This window comes from Haliotis cracherodii, unplaced genomic scaffold (genome assembly GCF_022045235.1).
Source record: "Haliotis cracherodii isolate W230 unplaced genomic scaffold, xgHalCrac1.p SCAF_8, whole genome shotgun sequence".
Lineage (NCBI taxonomy): Eukaryota > Metazoa > Mollusca > Gastropoda > Lepetellida > Haliotidae > Haliotis > Haliotis cracherodii.
In genome coordinates, this window is record NW_027266341.1 from 33,951,383 (window position 1) to 33,977,854 (window position 26,472).

Genomic DNA, 26,472 nt, shown 5'->3' on the forward strand with positions numbered 1-26,472 from the left:
CCATACCCGTGCTCGTGGGTTTCACCGAAGTGATAAATGTCTGAGACCTGCACCACTTCAGGCTTTCCTCCCACATTAAGCGGACACGCCGCGATATAACTGGAATAATGTTAAAAGCGGCGTTAAACCCAACTCACTCACTCACTCACTAAAGGACTGTTTGCTTTTGTGCCATGTTAGTTCAAAACAATGCATTATGTCGCTGTCCACATTTTGGCTACAAGACGATCTTGAGATTCATATCAATCTGTGGTTAAGCTTGGCTAAATATAGACCAGGAAATTCCCAGGCTCTTGCAATAACATAATGTCATTTTTATTTTTTCCTTATACTGACTTCAATATATTCCATGAACGTGAGTTATAACTCAGGCAATTTGTTAAACCTGATTATTTCATTAAGGGTAGAGAGTTGTATTGTTCGAAGTAATTTGACAGCATTGAAGTGGAAAAACCAGATAGCACCAAACAAAAGTGTCCCGCTACAATGACGGTAATACCAACAGGTGCTGACTTTATGAGTATGCATGCTCCGGCGTGCAGGCAACACCTGCTGTGTGGGTTATTGAGGAGATAAACCATCTGATTTCAAGGTAGAGCTATGGTACATCTATTTTCTGAAATTGAATTTTGAATGGAATGCACATAAACCTGCTAATAGTTTAAATAAAATATGTGGGGGGTGTCCTGCAATGTGCTGATATATTTCATCATTTTTGAAATATTCCATGTCCTTTTCGTTAAATACTGTAGTCTGATAAGTTCATATTTAGGACATCATTTTTTCATTTCTTTCATAAGTTTTTTATCTTTGGCTAGACCATCTACCTCTCTCTATCAAAAATGGATGTGAACTTTGCTAAGCCTTGTTAGCACTGCTCTATATTTTGTTATATCTGGGTCTACTGAGGACTTCTCAAAATGTATGTTGTGTCTTAAAACCAAATATAATCTAGGTTCATATAAGATAGCTATGCGATACATTGCAAAGAACAATGACGCATGGTTTGCTTCATGATACAAAATTGTTCCTTCATGAGGTCATTTCTGGAGGTTGGAATATGCACTTGCAAGTTCATTTATTGGACAATGTTATTTTTGAGAGGGAAGTGTTGAGTAATGTGTTCCCTACAGCTGTAGCTGGGCAACGCAGATAAACACAGTGGTTTAACGATCGCATCCAAAAGTGGGACAGATATGACAATCGGTATATGGAAAAAAGGTACAGATAAACGAAAGAATATGCGGAAAATACCAAACTCAACCCACCTGTTCGTAAAATGGACTTGTCCGGCATTGCCAGGTCTGATTCTATTCAGGGAGTCCCTCATTATTATGATTTGGGTGAATATTTTGAAAACCTGTACATTTTATTGGCTGTGAATCCGCAAGATGATCGATTTTAAAATCCTCTCTCTCGTCCACCAGTCTCCTCATAACATTGGCCCTGCCTATCTTCAAGAAATGTCTCTTCAGTACAAATCTACCAGAAATCTCAAACGACCAGCTTCTGTCTGTACCAAAATACAGACTAAAGTCCTTCGGTGCTTGATCCTTCTCTCATGCTGGGGCCTCTCTATGGAACTCCCTTCCCTTCAATCTCACAGTGCACTTAGTACCACTGTGTCTAAGTCTGGACTCAAAACATACCTTTTTGAACTCTGCACTGAATGTGTATATTTTGTTACTATCTTACTGTCCCCTCTCTGTTGTATATATATGTACATATGCTGAATTTGCGCATTGACCATGTCCCTCACTGATGTGGATTTTGCGCTCTATGAATAGCCTTATTATTATTTTATTGCATTAAGCAACGTTTCAATGTAGGTTCGGAAAGTTACACTGTTATTAATCTGGAGTGACTACAACCAAGTAATGAAAGGTATGCATGATATGTTGGACATAAACCACAGATTCACATTAACAACTACAGGTAATTAGGAGATAAACATACTGTGTTTGCAATGTAGAGCTAGGTTACCTGTAGATTTAACCCCGCTAAATTGAATTTGGAGCCAAACACGCAGCGTGAGGCTGTTGATGCAGATCATAGAGACTCCTAATTGTTAACAAACTATTAATCAATTAATATCAGAGTAGTAACATTGAACAAATATGCAAAACAGTCTGTAAGAAATCAACAGACTCCATGCCCCTGGTGAGTGGTGAGACATTTCTGTATGGATTACTCTGTGGACATTTTAGTCACAACAAAAACAGTTGCTTTCCGTCTTTGGCAATTGACATGACTGACGATAACAAGTCTGTTTTGGTTATCCAAACTTTATTTCATTACATTAGTTCATGTAAGATATAATTGGTGACACAATTGTCATACGATAATCGTTGATAATTCTTCACATCAACGATACTTCCGATTATTGATCTTTTCAGCCACCCCTAAATTACATTCCGTCTGCCTATGAAGATCTAATCAAGCAATAGACCATTTTTATTAGTATCCATTTAGCTTGTTTTGATCCTTTTCGTCCAACTTTTTGATCCTCACTGTATGTCTGGCTTCATCCAACGTACAGCTTTATATTTTTTCACAAAATTGACTGACCCAAACTGTTTCAGAAATTTCTGTTTTCATTTTGACCGACCAAAGTTGTTTGTTAATCAAAAGTTCTGTGAGTATAGTCTGATGATAAAAATGTTGTCTTCACACGAAAACGTGCTTTCTTAAATTTTAACGTATGGACACAGGTGTCCCCAGTGAGACGTCTGAGGTGCTGCAATCCGTTGTGCAGAGTTGTGTCCCTTGGGCATGCCAGAAACCTATGATTGTGGGGTTGAATCCAGGTTTGCCTGGATTAATTTTTAGGTTTGTCAGCTCCATACCCGTGCTCGTGGTAAAGTGGTAAACGTCTGAGACCTGCATCACCTCAGGCAGGCACGCTTTGATTAAACTGAAATACTTTTAAAAGCGGATTATACCCAACTTACTCACTCACTCATTCTAAAAACTGTCATGTAAACATTGTTTAGTTGACATGGTATAATTTTGTTGAATACACAATTATTGTAAACAGTAATTTAAAATATAATAACCTTAATGGTTGTATAATAAATATACGTTATTGGTATTGATAGAATTGGGGGTTATCTATTTTTAGACATGGTGCCAGGTAAATATTGAATGTTGTAACTAAGTTATAATTGCTGCAGTAGTTTCGAGAAAAGTTATCAGGGTTCCATCTATTAAAGAATAGATTCAGAATGCAAATATGGAAAGTTTATGCCATTCTGTTCCTTATATCACAACATATTTTCAAAGGTAAGAGACCCGTAAAGATCCGAGGTAGTATAGGTCGTCAGCCACCCATGCTTGCTGTAAAAGGTGACAATGCTTGTCGTAAGAGGCAACTAAAGGCATCGCTGACTAAGTTGATGCATGTCATCGTATACCATCATGGATCGAAGCTCATGATGTCAGTCACTTGATTGGGTCCAGACTCGATTATTTACAGACCGCCGTCATATAGCTGGAATATTGCTGAGTGCGGCGTTAAAAACAACCAACCAACAAACAAACAAAACAAACAAAGGTAAGATTTATCGTGTTCCCAGTGTTTACACTGCAGTAGTAATTTGATGTATGTAACATAACTAAATAGTTCATCAAATTGTCTCCTTAAAAGGCAGGGATATATCTACACCTGATCAGATGCTAATATCCAGCCCCAAGTCTCCAGCAAATGTCATTAAAAGTTCCCAAATTGGAATTAATTCATGTAATAACCAATAACTCATTGCATGGCTTTGCAGAGGTAACCTGTATTTCACAGGAACAGGAACAATAAAGAGGAAGAGGCAATAATATAAAGCTATCTCAAAATACAATGTTAAAATACCTCTCAATTGAGAACTTTAGATAAATCCCAATTTTAAATAAAATAACATTTTTTTTCTTAAAATGCTTGCCAGGGGCACTTTTTGGTTAGAATTCTGGATAAATCCCTGGGAGGTGTCAATACCGAAAGATTGTGCCTTTTTACCAAAGAAATCAGATGAATAATAAAACATTTTATAAAGTGTAATAATATTTATAAATAAATGTTATGGTATTTTTACTGCACCCATCATTTGAACTACCAGTACTTCTTGATACATCCTTCTTTAGTTGTCAAACACACCCAAGCATGATTGTAATAATACTAGTTATTGACCCATAGACCATAAGCAACTCCCATCAGTCATGTGTTCCCTACCTTGAACTAATTGCTTTTCAACAATTTTCTGGTTCAATTGAGTCTAACCGGGTATGATAACAGTCACTATACTATAGTCACTGTGAAAGTTCACGTCGAGCAAGACAAGACAAACTTCGAATCTGGCTCAGTGGCCTGTTGAATAATAGTCAATGTATCTGTCAATTGTGCTTCTCCACCCTGTACTGTTGTGTGGGAGCTGTTAACAGCCTCATCTGATGTTCACTGTCGAGGTGTGCTGTGTCATCAACTCTCTGATCCTTCACGACAGCCCCACACTACAACTGTGCTGTGTGTTTTCCTTGTAAGCTTATAGGACGAGGAAATTCTACTGGGATTTTTCAAACACGTTGTTAGCAGATGGTGCGTGTTCCCATTGAAGAGGAAGGCTAGGTGTGTGTGTGTGTGTGTGTGTGAGAGAGAGAGAGAGTGCCACGGTGACTGAAACAGCATAGCCTGACTGGACGAGGACAGTGTGTAGGCAGACGTGTGTCAGCAGTAGTCCCGGCCGTCTGCTCCTCATTCATACAACATGCACTGGTGAGTAATCCCAATCTGGTCACGTTAAGATGTCATGTGTTAATTTGGTCACTTTCTTCCAAATTGTTCATCAATTCAATGATTTCTCTCAAGTTGAGAGACAGGTTTTGGTTGTTGTCAAATGTGGTCACTTGGAACATGGTAACTATACAATTGATCCATTGGTATAAAGTAATGACATTTTAAATAAAGTCATCAAACATTAGGATAAACCCTGTGACCCTGAGTCCTTAAAGGCCTTGTATTTTGTGTAACGATGTGACAAGCTGTCGCTGGAATGATAACTATGAAGATACAGTTAGAAATTAGATATGAAATGTAATGAAATGTATTGTTAATATTGTTAACAGATGTTCAACACTGTTTAAAGGTTTAACTGATTATGTTAGTCAGTGCATCCCAAGTATGGTATATGCAGTGTTATATGGTGAGCCTGAAAGTGCAACAATTGTATCTCGGATTCTAAACTGACTGGCAAATCGGGGAGAAAAAAACGTGTTATTATTCAAAATTGAATTTTTAAAATATTGTTATGTTTCATAAATTCTGCAAAATTGGGAAATTTTATATTCAAATTGGGAATTTTTACTATCATTTGTTGCTGACATGGGTTGAAGTTTGGCCTCTGAGCCGGTCTAGATAGATCACTCTATTGGTTAGGATATAAATATGATGATTTAGATATTGTTAGATGTTTTGACAACAAATCTGTCCTAATTCAGCTTGTGAAATGATTGTAAGTAGATATATGACCCTGAATATATAACAGCTGGGTATACACAAAACGCTTTGTATGTCTATACAATTCTTACTGACTGTTTAAGTATGTGTGTGTGTGTGTGTTTGTGTGTTTGGAGGGGACAGAAGCTGTGGTTATTATTGTGGAAACAGGTTTTGAAGCACTGAGTGATCTTTTCAGTTAATAGTGCAAGGGAATAAAGAGTGAACGTGGTCGACATTTGAGATGTGTGGGGCAAGCACCATGTTGCCACTTGCTGGTGCCACAGTGGCAGGGCTGAATCCTGTATTCCTCGCCTACGACTCGACTCGTCTGCTGCAGAGCTTAGCTGTCTGGGAATTTTATTACTGTGCCACAACTTTCACAAATAATTTCTTTTTATGAGTAAAGTTTTTTGAAAGCAACTTGATGCTACTTCTTATTGCCAGCCATATTGAAATGTTGAGGCTTAGGGGAGAGTGTAGGGTATGTGATCTTTAATGTGTTTTTTGTTTGTTTGTTTTCATTGTGTGTAAACTGTGAGTCAAAAATTAAATGACACCAAAGGATATTATGTTGGTTTTGGAATAATTCATTGTACTGGATGTTTAGCATTGGTTAGTTCATGAGCAGGACCGCCTCTGTGGGTAATGGATTGAGTGTCTGGTCAGTGGTTGGATCCCCGGCCACGTCATACCAAAAGATGTTTAGAGATGGTACTTGTTGTTACCCTGTCTGGCACTCAGCATTAAGGGGATAAAACAAAGAGTCAGTAAACTGTGTCCTATTTAACTGTGCCAATGGTATCTTAGTGGGCTAGCACTTTAAGCTGACTTTTTCATACCTTAAAGGATAGACCAATATATTTTCTTGCTTTTCGGATATACTTATCCTAATCTTTCAAAATTAAAGATGTGAGAGATAATATTGTGTGGAATTGAAAATAAGCATATTTTATCCACAGCTTGCTGGTAGTTTTCTGTTTTTTCAAGACCACTTTAAGGGGGAAATCAAACATTGAAAATTGAAACATGAGTTAATTTGATGAGTGGTTTGTCAAAAATGTGTTTTATCTTTCTGTGAACCTTTTGAGTAGTCATATGATATCTGCCCAGTAGCCATATGATATCTGTCCAGTAGCCATATGATATCTGTCTAGGAGCCATATGATATCTGTCCAGTAGCCATATGATATCTGTCCAGTAGTCATATGATATCTGTCCAGTAGTCATATGATATCTGTCCAGTAGCCATATGATATCTGTCCAGTAGTCATATGATATCTGTCCAGTAGTAATATGATATCTGTCCAGTAGTCATATGATATCTGTCCAGTAGTCATATGATATCTGTCCAGTAGTCATATGATATCTGTCCAGTAGCCATATGATATCTGTCCAGTAGCCATATGATATCTGTCCAGTAGTCATATATCTGTCCTAGCCTGACACATGATCTACTTTGTGTCACACGACCCAAGAAGATACGGGTTAGAATTGGTCTTCAGCAACCATGCTTGCCGTAAAAGGTGACTATGCTTGTCGTAAGTGGCAACTTATGGGATCGGATAGTCAGCTTTGCTGATTTGGTTTATGCATGTCATCGTATCCCAATTGCGTTGATCGATGCTCATGATATCAATCACTGGATTGTCTGGTCCATACTTGATTATTTACAGACAACCGTCATATAGCTGGAATATTGCTGAGTACGGCGTTAAACAACAAACAAACAAACTTTTATTTATACATCACATGACATATTTGAAAAGGGCGGCAGGGGTCTTCAGGGGCACAACAATTCTCTGTGCAGTGTTGTGTCCCTTTGGCATGCCAGAAGTGTATGATCATGGATTCAAATCTTTTAGCTTAGTACATTAATGATGTTTAGTTACACGTGAGAGACATGCAGGGTTTACATAGGGGTTATATGCGAGTACTCATGCCAGGGTGACTGCTGTACCGATAACAAATATAATACAAGTGTCTTATTATAATATATACAAGTGTCGTTTTAGAAGCTGTAGTGTCAGTGAGGACAGTTGACTGATGGATTTCAACTTCTCTGTAATTAAATTTTTATTGTGATCGTTGTGATTCCTGCATTCTGATTAGCTGAATTGGTCACATGTTTTTGCATTCATTTCCAATGAATGACAAAAAATTAAGCCATGCCCACCGGGACGGACTACTTTTATTACTACCAAATGTCGGGGATCCCAATATTACAGTCGAGGGAATTCCCTTTCTGTTCATGTGTATCGTCATGCACTGTACATTTATTGAAATTCATGCATATTCATTGTTGAAACTACCCCTTGAGACGGACGTCTGAGAAAGAATGAAACAGCTCGCTCGCCTATTTTATTTCCGCTCTCCTCGGTTCCACAACTTTCATGTCTTTGGGTTTCATTTCTTACTCACATTTTTCAACTGTGTCTTCCCGTTCTCAGGGAACTAATGTTTGAATCTGGCCGTAACTGACCTTGTCATTTAAAACAGCCGCCTACTCCCGGACATATTTGTGCCGGTTCGTTACAGCCAGACTATTGCAGTTCTTATTGCCTCTTGCCTTTATTGACAGGTTCCGTTGATTGGCTACAGACTTTGTGGGTGTGTCAAGTTATGTGCATAAATATAATAATCACCTGATTCATGTCACGCCACAGTATGTATTCCTCCACCTGGAATGTTTATCAATCTCGTCATTTTTGTCTGCTTTGAAGTTATCATGATATAACATTAATACAAAGTTTTCATATAATAATTAGATCCACAACAAGTGCTTTTATAAGTTATCTAGGTGTAACATTTATTAAAAAAATCATATCATTATAGAACAGCAAGTAATACATATTAATCAAGGTAAAATGCAGATACAAAATATCAGTACGGTAGTTTCAGTTATAGATTTTTAGATAGATGTTAACCTAAGGTAACAATACACATCTCTCAGACATTCTATTCAGTAAGACAAAAGTTCATCTTCATAGTTTAATAGATGTAAAGCTTTTAGATAAATACTAGCCGAAGGTAACAATACACATCTCTCAGACATTCTATTCAATAAGACAAAACATATTTCTGTATAGTTTTACAGAATGCCTTGAACTATTTTATTTAAGTAAATCTGTCATCACCTATATTAGTTTAACATTCAGCAAATGCTTCAATTTAGACTCATTAAGGATTAGCATCATATCGTACAAGCCCGTCTATAGTGATACCATAATCTCTTTCCAAGCACCCAGTAAATATGTCAACAAGATTAGTGCCAGTCCAACAGGATTAACAGGATTAAGTATTCCCCTCTGTCTAGCCAGTCATTATCATAGGGCACACCCCATTGTGTATCAACCAATCATATTCCTTTATATTGTTCTAAGTTTTGGTAAATACATACAGAAACAAAATGTTAAGCAGAAGGGGTACGTTTGACGATCATACCAAGCAGACCTCTCTCCCACAGCCCAGAGGGTTCTACCGACTCTCTGTGGCATCCACAGCTATAGTTAAGAAATAATTCATTTTAACTTCTTTGATAGGCATTTAGAAGTTGGAGTCCTAAGTAAGGATAAGAATTTATGTATGAACAACTTCTTTATTACAATCAAGAGCGACATTTCAGTGTAGGTTCTAACACCGTTATCAAGCAGTGTGATATTCAGAGTATGGTTGACAAGTATATACAGGTAGGAGGCAATGTTTATACAGTAGAGTAGATGTCAGATGTAGTTGTACTGGAGTGGAGAAGCCTGTTATGTACACACAAGGGCAGTAACGATGTATGAAGTCAGTGACATAAACAAAGAATGAAGCCAGTAATATAAACAACAGGATTATCGCTGATTGGGGTCAATTGTTGTTGTTTTTATTTGTTCTTGTAAATAAAATGGTGATTAGTATCCTGTGACTCCGGCTCTTTGTTGACTAATTCAACCAAGAAAATCAGCACACCATAGGAAGGTTGTTTACAGAACCATAGTACCTGTTCCAACAATCCATACTTGGACCCCGGACCTAAAATGACCCAAAGAATTATCTCCCTTTAATGCTCTGCATAGCTTCTTTCTTGATCTAATGACCCTCGATAGTTACCGAGGCGACAGACAACATGGAACAAAACACTCGCCCTTGCAAATTCTTGTACAACAGAGAATCCATTCATAAATAATACAAGCTTCTATACCTGAAGCAGTCAATTCTGCAGAACATACATATAGACCATTATGCACAATGGCTGTATTCACATGGCTTGTAACAGTTCTAATAAACCCAACATGGAGCGATCCTTGCACAGTAAGCCATGGAACACTGCACATTGACTGACTTTAACTGGGGCACAAGGTAAGAGTGAATACTGTGAATCTTGAAATTAATGCAGGCGTGAATTAAATAAGAAAAATGCAAATAGTCTTTGCCCGCATTATTAAACATTATTATGAACAATAAGACATTTAGGCTATCAAAAATACCAACTTACACATACACTGAAACCAAACAACACTGTATTTTACATCACATGCTTATATAACATATGTACCTTCATGGTGAGGTTCTCTCTCTCTCTCTCTCTCTCTCTCTCTCTCTCTCTCTCTCTCTCTCTCTCTCTCTCTCTCTCTCTCTCTCTCTCTCTCTCTCTCTCTCTCTCTCTCTCCACACCATGGATCCTGGGTAATTAGCCTTTGGAAATTAATCAGACAATGGTTGTCGTAAGTCAGTTGCTATGACAACTTCCCTCCATTCCGTGAATCTTGGACCCCAAGCTTACATGAGTCCAAATTCATATGTGTTCACAACCTTCATGATATTGTTGAAATCCTGGTGCAACAAATTTACCTATGCAATGACGGTATGAAAGTGATCCTCTAGCCAGTGTGATTAAGTGCCAGTTTGAAAACTAACCAAGTGATCTTTGTAATGTGCAATTTCACTACAAGGTAATTACCACTTATCTAAGATTCAATAGATATGTCACTGAAGGTTCTCTGAATTCAGGTTTCTGGCTTGACAGTGCGACTCTGTACCGAATAATGAGTAATGTCATAAAAAGTACAAATTATACATCTCAGCATATATTTCGCATAAAGAAATTTAAAACCAGGAGTCTAACTTTACTGCGCGACTCAAACGGTACTTGTGGGTACTTTTGCCCCTTTAAGTACAATGGGTGCTCTTCCCACGTCTTTGACGGAGCTTGCACAGATAATGTGGGTGCTATGCCCAAGAAAAATTATAATCCTTAAATCCGACATCATAACTCTGAAATGCTGAATACTGCTGTGCTGTTAATTACTTAATACTGACATACAATAAACATATGTGTAGGGGTGGCTCACCCAAGAATATCCCTAATCTCAATTCAAAGTCCTAGACAATACAATGAAATTATGAGTCTAGCTTCAAGGTGTGACTCGATAACCCTACGGCTTAGGTTTGTCTGGGCCCTAGCTATATCTATATGTCTGGCATGGCTTGGAGACATTTCAAAGATTCCCTTCACAATAACTTCAAAGATCTAGCTTGATTAAAGATGTAATTTGGAGTATATTGCGCACATACAGAAATAAATTTTCGAAAGACGCATTTTGGCATTAATATACTGGCTTTGATCAAACATACCTGGTTGCACTTATCAACAGTCACACATCATATATCCTGGATTGAGTCCTTGTAAGTACACACAAATTACTAAGTCCCAATGAGATACCTTGTTCACAGTGTCCATCTTGTAGGTGCCCTTGAGGCAGTTTCTATATGCTGGCTATGGTCGGATCTCTGTGGGATAGACGTGTATACTTCTTTGGTCCTGTGTAGGAACAAAATATTGAAGGGGAAATTCTTTTTGCAGTGTTGCTAATATAGTCAACAATGGAAGGTTTGGGATAGGAGAACTTGTTCTTGATCGGAGAGGTTCTTGTTGTTTCTTCAATCTTGTTACATGCCATTCTTCATTCTTGGTGATTGGCCTTCAGGAAGGTAGTATATCCTATTAATAAGGGAGTGAGTGAGTTGGGTTTAATGCAGCTTTTCACAGTATCCAGTATCACAGCTTAATATGGGAGGAAAGCCCGGAGTAATGCAGGTCTCAGACGTTTACCACTTTGGTGAAACCCACGAGCACAGATAAGGTGCTGACAAACCTAGAAACATAATCAGAATGAACTGGGATTCGAACCCACAATCATAGGCTCAAGGCACGCAACTCTGCACAGTGAATCGCGGCACAGTGCACTGGGCCACCCGTACCCCCGACAGATTAGGAAGTCTGTCATACGCGATAGTTCCACCAAATTATTATGGTTCTGTTCTGAGGTACAAAACCTTCCAAATGGCATGCTGGTTTTCTGGGGATAATTAGTCAGCAAAGAGCCGGAGTCACAGGAGACTAATCACAATTTTATTTACAAGAACAATTAACAATGAACAATTTCTTCACTATAGCTGAGGGTGCCACAGAGAGTCGGTACAACCCTCTGGGCTGTGGGAGAGAGGTCTGCTTGGTTAGAGCGTCAAACCCCTTCTGCTTAACATTTTGCTTCTGTATGTATTTAAAAAAAATTAGAACAATAAAAAGGAATATGACTGGCTGATACACAATGGGGTGTGCCCTATGATAATGACTGGCTAGACAGAGGGGAATACTTAATCCTGTTAATCCTGTTGGACTGGCACTAATCTTGTTGACATTTATCTGGGTGTTTGGAAAGAGATTATGGTATCACTATAGACGAGCTTGTATGGCGACTGATCCTTAATGAGTCTAAATTGAAGTATTTGCTGAATGTTATTCTAATATAGGTGATGTCAGATTTACTTAAATTAAATAGTTTAAGGCAATCCATAAAACTATACAGACATATGTTTTGTCTTATTGGATAGTATGTCTGTGAGATGGGTTCTCGTTACCTCAGGCTAGCAACGATCTAAAAAGCTATAACTGGAACTACTGATATTTTGTACTAGTTTCATTACTATTTGTATCATTTATCCTAAAATGTACACAGAAAATCATTTACAAGTGATGTTTTCCTTCATAATTGATTGCCAAAATGTCGGAAATGTGGAAGTGATTTTCTCTTACGGAAGGACTGACCGCACTGACTTTGACATTGTAATATTTTCTGTGGTATGTAGAAACTAGGATTCTACATACACCTTCAGTGTCAATCACTGTCCAACATTTTAGCTCCCCAAATTATCACAATACAGGTATCTGTATCGCTGACCCATGAAGATCCGTGTTCGTCTTCAGCAACCCATGTTTGTTGTAATTAGAGGCAACTGACGGGATCGAGTAGTCAAGCACGGTGACTTGGTTTATGCATGTCATCAATCCCAATTGCGTAGATCGATGCTCATGGTATCTGGATTGTACCACCCCAAACCCCTCTCCACTCCGCTCCCCTCCGCTCCCCTCCGCTCCACTCCACTCCACTCCACTCCACTCCACTCCACTCCACTCCACTCCACTCCACTCCACTCCACCCGGCCCTGCTCCACTTCCTAAGTTCAGATTAACTGTATCAACTGTATGACAATGGAGAGAGACAGCTGAGATGCGATGGCTTGAATATTATTGATTAAGGTCAGTCAATACACCCTCTAAAAATTACAATTTTCATCCTTGACATATCGTTAATCAGTATGTAGATTAAATAAATCAAGGATGACTGTTTTACTTCAGTGAACATTTCATCAATGATATGTTTCTGAAACTTGTAGAGTTTAAAAATTAAGTCCATGCCTCCATTCAAACTACTGTGGTCACTGTTTGATTGGCTTTCTAGAAGTTGGCAAATAAGTAAGAAAAACGTATATAGCGACGTTTCGATGTAGATTCTTAAACTGTTATCAAGCTTTCCAGCTTCAAATGTCACTATATGCAATAGGCCAGAAGTTGTCATCCATGACATACGTCTTTCTTACTTATTTTGGTCACAAAGCCTTTGTGTGTATTTTCTCCGTTATACATTTTCAGATCAGGGTTCACTCTAGGAATTTTCTGACATGGGCCCTTTAGATAAAAAATTGAAATATCCCAGCGGTATGCCCACACTCACAGCCCAATGTTTAAATGTCCCATTGTAGTTAGGAATGTTGGCCTTATTTCAAATGTAGGAGCTAAAAGCACAAGGCCCCACCCTAGAATTATCCTTGCGCAAATGGAATTGGGAAACATAAAAAGAAAATGTCATAATAACATTATGATCAGTAATAACACTGATTTACTCACCTAAGTTAGAATGAAAGAAACTACCGGGTATTGTTTTATGAGTCCAGCTTGTGATATAAAACCTAATGCCATCTTCCCGAGGCAAGGGTGTTAACTGACGACAAAAGTCCAGTTTCCACCCCTTGCCAAACTAGGCTGTGGCCATTATGGGTTATGTCCCTTCTGTGTCAAATCTCTTGACCAATCAAATTCCACCTCTCACATCACTTACATTTGCTTCAAACAAAATGGCGGCGCTTAGTCAAGATGATCTAATCGATAATCAAGATCTATTTTGGAATAAATGGGCCTTACTTCGGGAAGTGTATCACATCATGTGAGCACTTTGAGCGCCTTGAGGACCTAGTTGGCGGTACACATGCTTTGCATTTCCTGCAGTCGATCAAAATCTGCATGTTGAAATCCATGTGGTTTACAAACTGCATGTCTAGTTCTTTTCATGATTTTTTATTGGACTATGCATAGACTCGTTAGTTCAGCCAAAATGTGACTCCAGAATTCCAACCTAGTTCGGCAAGGGTGGAAACTGGACTGTCAAATAACTCCCTTGCTTCGGGAAGATGCCTAATGCTGGGTGGTTAAAACCACATATACCCCTCATGCTACTGCTAGAGTGAATTTATCTTGCCGATATGTTTCAATCTGTCATTGTATAGGAATTAAAACAAAGGGAAAATTGATAGAAAATATCTTTTGAGATGAGGTTAAATTATGCTGTGTCACGTAACTTTCATTTACTCGGAAGCATTGTCCAGCTTTTTGATTCGTAGCGGGGCATTGGAGATTTATTCTTATTCAGGAATCCATGTGCAGTCTGTTTTTTTCGTGGATGGTATAAGTGATTTATTCTCCCGCTCTGAAATTTATTTATCTCCCAAGCAGGATACATTATAAGTTGTAGCAGGATTACGAGGGGTACATGGGCTTTTATGCATCCCTCATTAGGGTTTATACCCTGAGCTGGAGAACAAATTTATCTTGCCGACATGTTTTAATATGACATTGTAAAAGAATTTAAACAAATCCAAATGTGCTAGAAAACAGCAGTTTGATTGATCTGAGGTTAACTTGTGCTATGTCACATGACTTGTATTGACTCGGAAAAAAGTGCGCGGCTTTTTGCGTTGAAGCGGGGTATAGGGGATTTATGCTGCCTCTCAGAAATACATGTACAGCCTGTCTTGTTCATGGCGGGGTATAAGGGATTTATTCACCCGCTGAGAAAATTATTACCCTCCAAGGTGGGATACATTGTATTTTAACAAGATCACATGGACCGATCAGATGTCATCATTCTGACATGGAGGTAAGATAAGGATGTTTGATCCTACCAATGAAGTCCAACTTCTGTAATTTTTTCCACAAGAAGTTTAATCTATTCTTCTCCTTGTTTCCTAAATGTCTTTGTCACTTCTTTATCATGTGTCGCCCAACTGAGTGTTAAAACAAGCATATAGTCGACATGTTTGTTTACAACGCAGGGTGGGGTGACGTCACGTTGTTGTTGTTGCATTTGATTTTACGCCGGGAATTCACAGACATGACAAACAGCCATAAATCTGATGCTGAAAGCAAAGACAAAAATGTCATGATCAAGCAATAACAGCAGAGGTAGTACTGAACCTGACAAACAAAAATATTACAAAAACTGAAGACTTGATGTTTAATGAAAACAGAGATATTTGGAATTAATGACTGTGTTAGTAGTTTCATTTATCAATCTGTTCTGATTACAGGGCGGTAGCCTAGTGGTTAAAGGGTTTGCTCGTCAAGCCGAAAACCCCGGGTTCGCTGGCTCGCTGGCTCACTCACTCACTCACTCACTCACTCACTCACTCACTCACTCACTATTCTGATCACAGTTACCTGTTATGTTGCTAAGAGTCTGTTCACAATCATTGAGGACCCTTGAAGCTTCAGATGAGAATAGGTCTTCAGCAACCAATGCTTGTCCTGAGAGGCGACTAACCGGATCGGATGGTCAGACTTGATGACTTGGTTGATGCATGTCATTGTATCCTTATTGTGTAGATTGATGTTCATGATGTCAATCACTGGATTCTCTGGTCCAGGCTTGAGTATTTACATATAGCTGAAAGATAGCTGAGTGTGGCATTAAACAACAACCAAAATAATCATTCTTACTTCAACTTGTCAAAAATAAGAGTGACAGACTTTAAGTATCAGTATTATGACTCATATGTTATATTAAAAAATAAATGATCTAAACAATACATGTGACATGGTAAGAAAAAGACAATAATAATGACTCGTGTTTTTTGTAAATCTGTACTTTATTATTCAGAATATTCTGACAGATTTTGAAAAAGTGATTTTTGCTCACTTTCTTGGATTAATTACCTTTAAAAAAAATAATTCAGTATCCCAATGGCTGATGAGAACAGCTGTCTTCCCAATTCAATACAGCTGGTAAGGATTAAAGTAAATTTATGTGTTTTAGATACACAACATCATGCTACACATGTAATAAGCGCCCAGGGCGCTCTCAAAATTAGAAATAAGGTGCTCTTATTAGAATATTATTTTGGTAAAAAAAAGAGTTGAAAAGTGAATTTTGAGTTGAAAGATACATTTCGTGGTTTACGCTGACAGCCTGAAATGTTTATATTCCACCGATGTATTTTTCCAGAATTTAATTGCCCATAATTAAGGGTGCATAAATAAGTCTTGTGTACGTTGATCAATCAGAAGGGGTGCTAATTGGGATTGTTCATTTAGAAGATAAATACTATGTGTGTGTCTATTTCCGGGATTTTATCAAGTATTTGCATCTTGGAAATTCATTTCGAGACCCAAAAGCGTTAGCTGAAAAAAATGCACTTGTTGGAAATGTAAACAAAGCCATTCGTCTATTCGTTGAGTACATTGGCTCGAGATCTGCATTTTCAGAATATACACGGGAAGAGAATCGTAGGAAGAATTAGGGAATTAAACATATATACATTGCAATAATTTGATATTTTCAACAGAACTTGTCGAAGTTCCCGTCCTGTGTGACTCCATGACTGACGCAAAATCACACACGACGACAACGGTATTTATCAGAATTTCTGACTATTTACGTTGGTTTCAATGAAAAATACAACAACAAAAAACAGTACACAGTTGGCAGAATGTTTCTGATTACTTACATGTCACATTTATGTATATACGATCCCTGAATCAACGAAAGTCCCCTCGTAAAATCCCGCGCACTGTTAACAGTCAACACGCCATTTTGAAAAACTCGGTCACCGGTAGTGATGTCAAACTTCAACATATTTGTTGTACATATTTGGTAATTTCTCTGAGGTGAAGGTCCTTGAATGAAAGTACACACGATCATTGTTAACTGCTTTTTACTGTTTCATGATGTAGATCTTGCATATCTTTTGTACATTTTTTTCACACAATTAATTGCACTTTGGATATTAATTTTAATTAAAAATTTAAAATCCCAATAATTCCCATGAATAGAGAAAATCAAAATATTTGTTATGAATGTTAATTTTGTATTTCAATTTGCGTCCATTGTTAATTAGTATGCAAAAAATGCTGAGTAATTATGTATTCCCACACAGTGATTCGGTCGCTTGCTTCAGGAAATGCAAATCATATTTTCACCCTTTGACATTTGGTCATGTGACCCAAATTAGCCAATCACAACACGGAACACTCAATAGCCAATATATGAGCAAATATCGCCATGGGCACTTATTAGAGCGGGGCGCTTATTACGTCGAATACGGTATTGTGATTCTGCGAGTATTTTTGTGTAAATATTTCTTGTAGTAAATGTCGAAGGCTTCAAGGTTGTTTAAAGGTATACACCAGATGGCTCCAGTTCAGTGATAGTTTGTTGCAAGGCACACTGTCTTGGTGTTAAATAAGCCAAAATATATTTTAGTACCAACATGTTTTAATTTGATAGAGAACAGCTGTTCGATTGAGGTGAGGTTAGCTTGCACTTTGTCACGTGACTTTCTTTGACCATGGAGGTATGAAGCGAGGTATAAGGGATATATTCTGCTTCTCAGAAATCCATGTGCAGCCTTGCTTGTGGCAGGGTATAAGGGATTTATATATTACCCTCCAAGGCAGGTTACACTGAGAAATCTCAATTAGTGTCAATGACAATTGGCTGTACTCGATCAGCGGCGAATCCATACAATCTCAGTGAATCAACTTTATCATCAGTGACAATTCAATGTTGTAAAACTTGCTTTATGTTAATCTAACCTGTAATTGGACTTATCTTGTCTGTAACATAAACATTAAACATAAAAGCCAATGCTGAAATTATTGTTTTGTTTTATCCAAGATGGCCGACATTTCCGAGAGAAAATGTTTATACCGTAATGAACGACATATATGAAACTCATTTCTCTTTCCCTTGTTCATTCCGTCCCTATTCTACTGTACATGTGTCGTTAGAGGGGACTAACAGGATCGTGTGGTCAGACTCGCTGACTTAGTTGATGCATGTCATCGATCCCTATTGCATGGATCGATGTTCATGATGTCAATCACTGGATTGTCAGGTCCAGACTCGATTATTTACAGACAGCTGTCATATAGCTGGAATATTGCTGAGTGCGGCGTTCAACAACAAACCAACCAACCAACCTTGTGATTGAATTGCCTTTGCTCATTCACATTCACAACTAGTGATTAGTGTTTATTTTACCTTCTTTACAGATTGTTTATTATCCACATTAATGACACAAAGGTCACTCAGTGACCGAAAGTAGTAGCCAGCAGTCATTTTAAGTTACCTTCCGTTGTCCCAGTCATCTTGTTAGAGATTCAGGTTAATTGGAGCGTGTAAACATGTACGCGAAAACATCGAAGTCTAAACTCATATTTTTCTCTTTGTATGGCCAGGTGCTTGGGAAGTTGGAATGCAAAACCTGATACAAATGAATAGATATTGTTTGATACAATAGGAACCCAGATCTATACAGTGATCCCTTGCTACAACGCTACCTATGGGGTCAAATAATTGATGAGCGTTATAGATGATCAGCGGTTTAACGAAGGTTGAGTCGTAGGTGGTAGATGACCAACAAAACAGTATACATGCTCTGCCTACCTAACACGATCTATGTTGCACTTTTCAGAGTTTCAGAAAAGATTAGAATTGAAGTTATTTATGATTCATAGTGTAAAAATTGTAATGTAGTGTAATGTAGATTTATCAAGTATTTATATGCGCTTTAAAAAAACCAACACATCATATCTCTTTAGGTGAATAAACAGGTATAACAACCTTGGTCAATTAAAGTATGAAATTTGATATAAAACATCACTAAACATGATGATTTACCATTTAAAATGCATTTCCTGCTCTCAAAGGCATTGTATTATATGCAGAGATTAAGATTACCGTGTGTATTTTCTTGTAAACTAAGCCGGAAATAGCAATTAGCTGTGCACACGTTTCCTCCCAATCTACCGGTGATTCAGTTAAAATGTACCCAGTGATACCACCTTCAAAGAATTTGATGCAGTGGTCCGAAGAAATTGCATCTGAAATTATTATTTTATCAGGAATAATATATTCCAAAATCGTGTTATTTTAGTTGCAGCTTCCACCATATATCCTTGAAATTATAAGAACCATAAGCGTAGCACTTTGTTACAAATTGTATGCAGGATATTTTTTAACGTATGGAACGATTTTGACCAGTCACCGTAGGGACTTCACGCGCTACATGTATTTCGATTGCGAAAACGTTATGTTGACATTTAAAAGTCAAACTGCCTCAAATATGACTTTTAGCGAGTCATGGTACATCATTTATGATATGTGTATCCATTCTCTTGCAACTAAAGTTCGTTTCAAGATGTCAGTAGCCGTAATCTGACCGTGGTTGCTGTTAATTATGAGTTGTGAGATCTACCGATCACTTGGCATACGATTTCGCCTAAATTATTGTTAACATTATTATAATTATTGAATGAAATTTTGAATATAATCAAAATATATTGCAAACATTGGTCCAGATAAACAATGAATTATTTTTTTTATTACCAGATATTATAATTATAGGATTAAATTGCGTACTTCAGTTCGGATTTGTTGACAGGTATTTCCGGTGTTACGTGATTGCGGTGATCAGCTGATAATATTCTCTGAGATGGGGGAAAACACTGTGTCATTTGAAAAGTTGAGTTTATTGAAAATGTTCGTAAATTTTGGGAGCCATTCTTTACCGCATGCTATAACCGAGTTAGCGCTATATTGAAGGGCGCAATAACGAGGGAACACTGTATTCCTGCAATGTTCCACCTCTATGGCATCACCTGACAAAGGTTTATAGATAACAGCTTCCTTATCATATTTCATAGCAACGTTTCGGTGTAGAGCCTAAAACCGTTATCACTCTGCTAGACAACAGTATAAGGATCTATATCGATAGTTGCTTTTACAGTATAATAAAGGAGTTGACTTTTTTTACAGGTCTCCGTAATATGGTTGGAATATACCAAGGTTATATTCAGAACAGAATCAGACCAGAGCCATGCTTGTGTCTGGTTAGACCACGGTTAGATTCAGAACAGAATCAGACCAGAGTCATGCTTGTGTCTGGTTAGACCACGGTTAGATTCAGGACAGAATCAGACCAGAGTCATGCTTGTGTCTGGTTAGACCACGGTTAGATTCAGAACAGAATCAGACCAGAGTCATGCTTGTGTCTGGTTAGACCACGGTTAATCTAAAAACAGAATGAGACTACAGTCATGCTTGTGTCTGGTTAGACCACGGTTAGATTCAGAACAGAATCAGACCAGAGTCATGCTTGTGTCTGGTTAGACCACGGTTAGATTCAGGACAGAATCAGACCAAAGTCATGCTTGTGTCTGGTTAGACCACGGTTAATCTAAAAACAATGAGACTACAGTCATGCTTGAGTCTAGTTAGACCAAGCTTAGGCTCAGAACAGAATAAGACTGAAGTCATGCTTGTATGAGTAAGATGCAGACTTGTGGAGCAATATTTCACAGAGATGAAAATGACAGTTGTATTCATGGCAATGTGTTGTATTCATATTTTCCATGGAATTCTCATTAAATCGCGCCATTGGCACAGATGGGAACATATGGTGTCATGCAAGAGCCCTCAGTAGACGGTAAATCTGATTATCACCTGGTGGACAACAATAAGCATGGTAACTGTCTGGCTTTGTCTGGCAGCCGACTTCAGTGGGGACAATTTTTTGGGGAAATCATGATGGATACAGTGATGACATTAGGGGATAAATATGTAGATCAAGTTTGAAAACTATCATTGAAAATTGTGTTTCACATGGTTATTGTCCTTGTTTTTAGATTTGTTTATACCCCTAGTTGGCAAAACGGGCAGATATAGTGATCTGCATGTCCATCTGTCCGTCTGTCCGTCATGAATTTTACATTCCCGGAGCAGAACTCTGAAACCACTGAATGATTTGAGTTTTGGCGTTTTTCATGACGACAAGTTCGAGTTAGCCGAAAATGAAGGTAGTGCTTGTTTCCGGAGCAGAACTCCAAAACTGTTGAATATTTCTGGTTGAACCTTGCTATACCAATGAGTCTGCCTGTGAAAATATGCGTTAGAATAGGTTTTCAGCAACCCATGCTTGCCGTAAAAGGCAACAATGCTTGTTGTAAAAGGCGACTAACAGGATCGGGTGTCAGGCTCACTGACTTGGTTGATGCATGTCATCGTATCCAAATGTGTGGATCAATGCACATGATGTCAGTCACTGGATTGTCTAGTCCAGACTCGATTATTTACAGAACGCTGTCATATAGCTGGAATATTGCTGTGTGTGGCGTTAAACAACAAACAAACAAACCAATGAGTCTAGTGGTTAACTTGTGCTTTTTGAGGATTTAGGATATTGAAAATTACTGAACAGCATTAGTATCCGATGGCAATGATCCAAAAGGGGGGTGTTAGTTGCCAAATTCCATTTCCGAATTGTACCAGACTGGGGTTATGTTTCATCTTGGGATGACTCTTGTTAATAATTATTTTACTTACAAACATGGCATATGTACAAAAACTGGCCTATTCACATAACTCCTTAAATCCTTGAAATTTTATGCAAGCACTAGATTTGGGAAATTCCTGAAGTTCTGAGAACATTATGGATCCATGAGTGAGTGAGTGAGTGATTTGGGTTTAACGCCGCTTTTAACAGTATTCCAGTTATATTGCGGCGTGTCAGCTTAATGTGGGAGGAAAGCCTCAAGTGATAACCATGTGTTAACATTGATACCCAGCAGTCCAATGTAAAGGTGACTAAATTGGATCATGTGGTCAGAATCTTTGAATTTGCTGAATGTTATTGTTATTCTGCATCCGAAACGGATAAATTAATGAGCACAAGTGATGTGTGTCCATTCCTAACATTAGAGATGCAGTGATACAGTGGGGCTGCGATATGATATTTATCCCCATACTATGGGTGCGATACGATTTGTATCAAGATGCAGTATTTTGCAGGTGAATCACAACTCTGAGTAATTTGTTTTTAGCCTTCAGAGAGCGAATATACCAAAAGGTTAGGGATCATAAATATTTGGGGGGTACTTTTGGACTAAGCACAGAAGTTCATAAATATGTCTCCAAAAATATTCATTATCTCTAACTTGTTTATTCAGTAAATATATAGAGACCATCACTAACATGATGCTCAATTTGATATTCTTGTTCCATTAAATCAATCAGTCCACCGGGTTCTGTTGTGTTGTGTTGTGTTGTGTTGTGTTATGTTCCGTTCCGTTCCGTTGAATTAAAGCTGACATTTGCACTTACACGCTGAAAATCTTAATGGCCAATTACAGAGCATAGCCTGTTTATCAGATGTAGTCTAGGATACAATTTTATGGCCACAAACCAGAAGCCATTTTTATTTGAGTGAACGTGACACTAGAACACTTTCATCAATGGTCACACTATTTGGAATCCACTCAATAACCTACTTATTATTTCAAATAATTCATACAATGGTTTATCGCTAATATGGAAACATATGGCATTAACACGGCGATTTGTATATCAGATACATCAGAAGTTTCAAGTTACCTTGATATTCAACATGGTTGAAAATGTTCACCAAAACCGAGGACTTATGAACCGTCTAACTGTAAGAAATACCAGAAAGAATAAATAACATTGGTACACCTTATAGAGAAACAATACAGTAGTCGAGGTATAAAACAAATTTGATGAGAGCGGGTGAGAAAAAGACCATGTGTAGCATGCATACATCTGAAGTCATGACATGTAAGATTGTGCACCCTAAAATTCATTGCCCTGGTGACTCAGTGGGTTACAGTACTAAACATCATATGTGAAGTTGCAGGTACAATTCACAACATGGATTTTTACATGGAAAAACATTCATAACTTTTAACCAGTGCATATTGAAATGTTTATAAATATTTTTTGATGTAACACCCTTCATTTAAAATTAGAATGTAATTAAATTAATTAAAATGGGCATGGATACTAGAAACTGAGTTTGTAGGCTTTCCACTATTTGAAGAAACAGTGAAGACAATAGGATGATGTCACTTTGGGTTAATAAAATATATAGATTCAGAAGAGGGTGCAGTAGTGTGAAACCCATACCCTCAGTCCACACCCGCCCACCCCCCAACCCCCACACTCCCCCACACTCCCCCACACTCCCCCTTTCCCCCCCTGTATTTGAATAAATGAATCGGTGCACTTGTGTTTTCTTTTGTTTATTGTTTAACGCTGCACTCAGCAATATTCCAGTTATTGGATTGATAATCATGTCAATTCTTGCAATTGGTAAACAATCACATGCAATAAACAAAGTCACTGAACCTGACCACAATCTCATTAAAATCACATCTACGTTCTTGCTGCAGCTGAACAAAGATCTGAGGACATCCTATTACGGGTCATGTCAGAGCGACCTTTCGCGAAGTTTGACCGACCATTGAAATGACAAACAAGAAGTCGACATCAGCCAATTAGAAAGCAAGCTTTCTCCAGCTTTACAGCACTCGTTTCAACCTGGCGACTTCCATTTCAGACAGCGCTTGAAAAAAATGAACAAACGAACATTTGGGTTCAGATTGTATGGCAGTGCATCCCACGTACTGTGCAATGCCTCCTCTGTTCAAAGGTTTATCCCACGGTAATGTTTATCAGACGATAATGTTGACGGAATCAGTTGTACGGGCCGTAACTGTCGTTCAGAATACCCTGTGTTAACGTTTTCGTGGTTGCATGATTAGGAAACACATTCCGACTGTCACTTTCACGATCTGGAGAAGTGATGCTTTGATTGGTCAGATCGAAGGTCGTTCTGACGTGCATCGTAATGGGATGTCCTCAGATCTTTGTTTAGCGATACCGAGAACTAAGATCTGATTTTAATGAGATTGAACCTGACCACCCATGTATTCACCCTCCTCTTGTGACAAGCATAGGGTGGAGGGTAATGCTGGGATTGGTAACTCAGGTACTCGGGTCGGGTGGGTACTGAGTAGGACCGGGGTACCCACAGGACTACCCAGACACATGGTTTGTCACATGATATATTGTTTAATTGCAAAAACAATCTGGAACTCTATGGTTACACTACAAGTCACAAATGTTCACATTTATTTCTGACTATGCACCCATTCCTTCTGACTATATGTTTGAAGAAAAATAAAGCTTCAGTCAACTTCAGTGTATGCATGACCAGATCCTGTATATGTGTATCTAAATACATATTTTACCAGGGCTACAGTCATACTATTCCCAATTAGACATTTCAACCCGTCTCTTGAGACCTATCAAGTTTTGTTACTATTTGTATCGTTTAACCTAAAATCTAAACACAAATTCATTTTTAAATGGTGTTTCCCTTTGAAATTGATTAATGAAAGGGCGGAAATGTGGAAGTGTTTTTTCTGTTATGTCATTATCTCCCCTGAATCCATGACAACAAGATGGAGGCGACTGACCATGCTGTCAGTAATGCTACTTTAGTAGGTAGAAAGTAGGATCTGCATGTACAGTCAGTGTCAATCACTGTCAAACACTTAAGCTCCTAATGTATTGCAATACATATCACAATACACATAATGGTGTCGCAATATTTTGTAATACAATTCTTTTGCCCTATTACCATGATTACAGCACACACAGCCCTATTATATGCACGCCAGATTATATGAATGTCACATTGTTTTCAGTCTGTGGGATAACATGCCGTTGAAGAAAATCTGTTGTATTGGTGCTGGGTACGTGGGCGGTCCATCATGTGCCGTCATCGCATACAAGTGTCCGCATCTAGATGTCGAGGTCGTCGACCTCAGCCAGGAAAGAATTGACCAATGGAACTCCGATGACTTGCCCATATTTGAGGTAAGCGACAAGGCATGACGTGCCCATATTTCAGGTATAAGTGACAAAACGTTTAATCATGTTAATTAAGAACTGCTCTAATCAATTGTTTTACAAATAGAAATGATTATCATCATTGTAGGAAAACAATGAAACTCAGGTAAGATATTTTTTTTTTTTTTTTGCCCTGTTCAAGTTTTGATAACATTTATCCAATGAAGTTATGATCTGTGCAGTTATCTTTTTATCCCCCGCCCAACAAAGTTGGCGGGGGATATAGAAACGGGCTCCGTCTGTCCGTCCGTCACGTTCCGTTTCTGGAGCATAACTCAAAAACCATTCAATATTTTTTCATGAAACTTTGCAGGTCTGTCAGGTACATGCTGAACTGGTGCCTTTTGCTATTGAGAAATATTAGAAATTTTTATTTTTTACGTTTCCATGGCAACAAGATGGACTTAGGTTCTGTGAGGGTAGGGTTCGTTTCCGGAGCATAACTCAAAAACTGTTCAATATTTTTTCATGAAACTTTGCAGGTCTGTCAGGCACATGCTGAACTGGTGCCTTTTGCTATTTAGAAATTTTGGAATTTTTATTTTTTACGTTTCCATGGCAACAAGATGGACTTAGGTTCCAAGATTAAGGTTTGTTTAGATTTAATTATTATGTCATAAATTCTGCAACAGGGGCAGGGGATATAGCCACGTTAGTGGCAAACTCTTGTTGAAAATTTCTTTGAAGAGACTAATAATATCTGACAAACCAGTAGTATTTTGATGTTTTGGGTCATATCAATGTCTATTCTTTGTTCATAATTTATCAAACTATCAACGTAATGCATGCAACGGCCTCATGTCAATAAATACTGTAAATCATGAAATTAATGCGGCTCCTAAAGAATGTGACCGCTGGCCCCTAGCCAAAAATGTGACTCAATATGAATACAACACCCCCTCCTCTCTAGCATCAGTGGATTTATATCTAAAGAAAACGTCCTCTGTCAGGTTTCAGGAGAATCCTTACCTAAATCCAACCTTACATTAATCCAATCACAACACCAAATAGAACTGATTATTAGCGTTGAGGAGAGTACTTCCGCTAAAACAATAAATCCATGCTGGCTCGTATCAGCCTTTGACGCAGTCACAAAGAACAAAGACGCCGTGTTGCGTGGGTGGTGTCTGTCTGGACTTGCAGGTGTGATCAGTGATCACATGAGTGAGTAGAACTCTTGTCTTGACCCAAGCAGTGACAATTCACAGGATGTAATTGGTGTTTGAATGACATTGATTATATACTTGTTACAAGTGCTGCTCAATAAACATTGATGTGGAATACATAGTTGTTTGTTTTCAGCATATGTCTAATTAGGTATTCCTGCTATCCAAAATGTCTTATTGT

The 26,472-nt window shown here is 38.2% G+C and overlaps 1 protein-coding gene across 2 annotated transcripts in view; it reads left to right on the forward strand.

The window, feature by feature from the left end:
• Positions 1 to 26,472, forward strand: part of LOC139450489 (UDP-glucose 6-dehydrogenase-like) — a 69,712-nt gene that overhangs the window by 22,181 nt on the left and 21,059 nt on the right. Inside the window, exons 1-2 of one of the 2 annotated variants that reach the window (XM_071232202.1) lie at positions 4,415 to 4,756; positions 24,921 to 25,092. In XM_071232202.1, the coding sequence (XP_071088303.1) occupies positions 4,749 to 4,756; positions 24,921 to 25,092 (180 nt within the window). In that variant the 5' untranslated portion in view covers positions 4,415 to 4,748. Of the gene's footprint in view, positions 1 to 4,414; positions 4,757 to 24,920; positions 25,093 to 26,472 lie in introns of those variants that run through there. The other variant, XM_071232203.1, reaches the window with a different exon arrangement.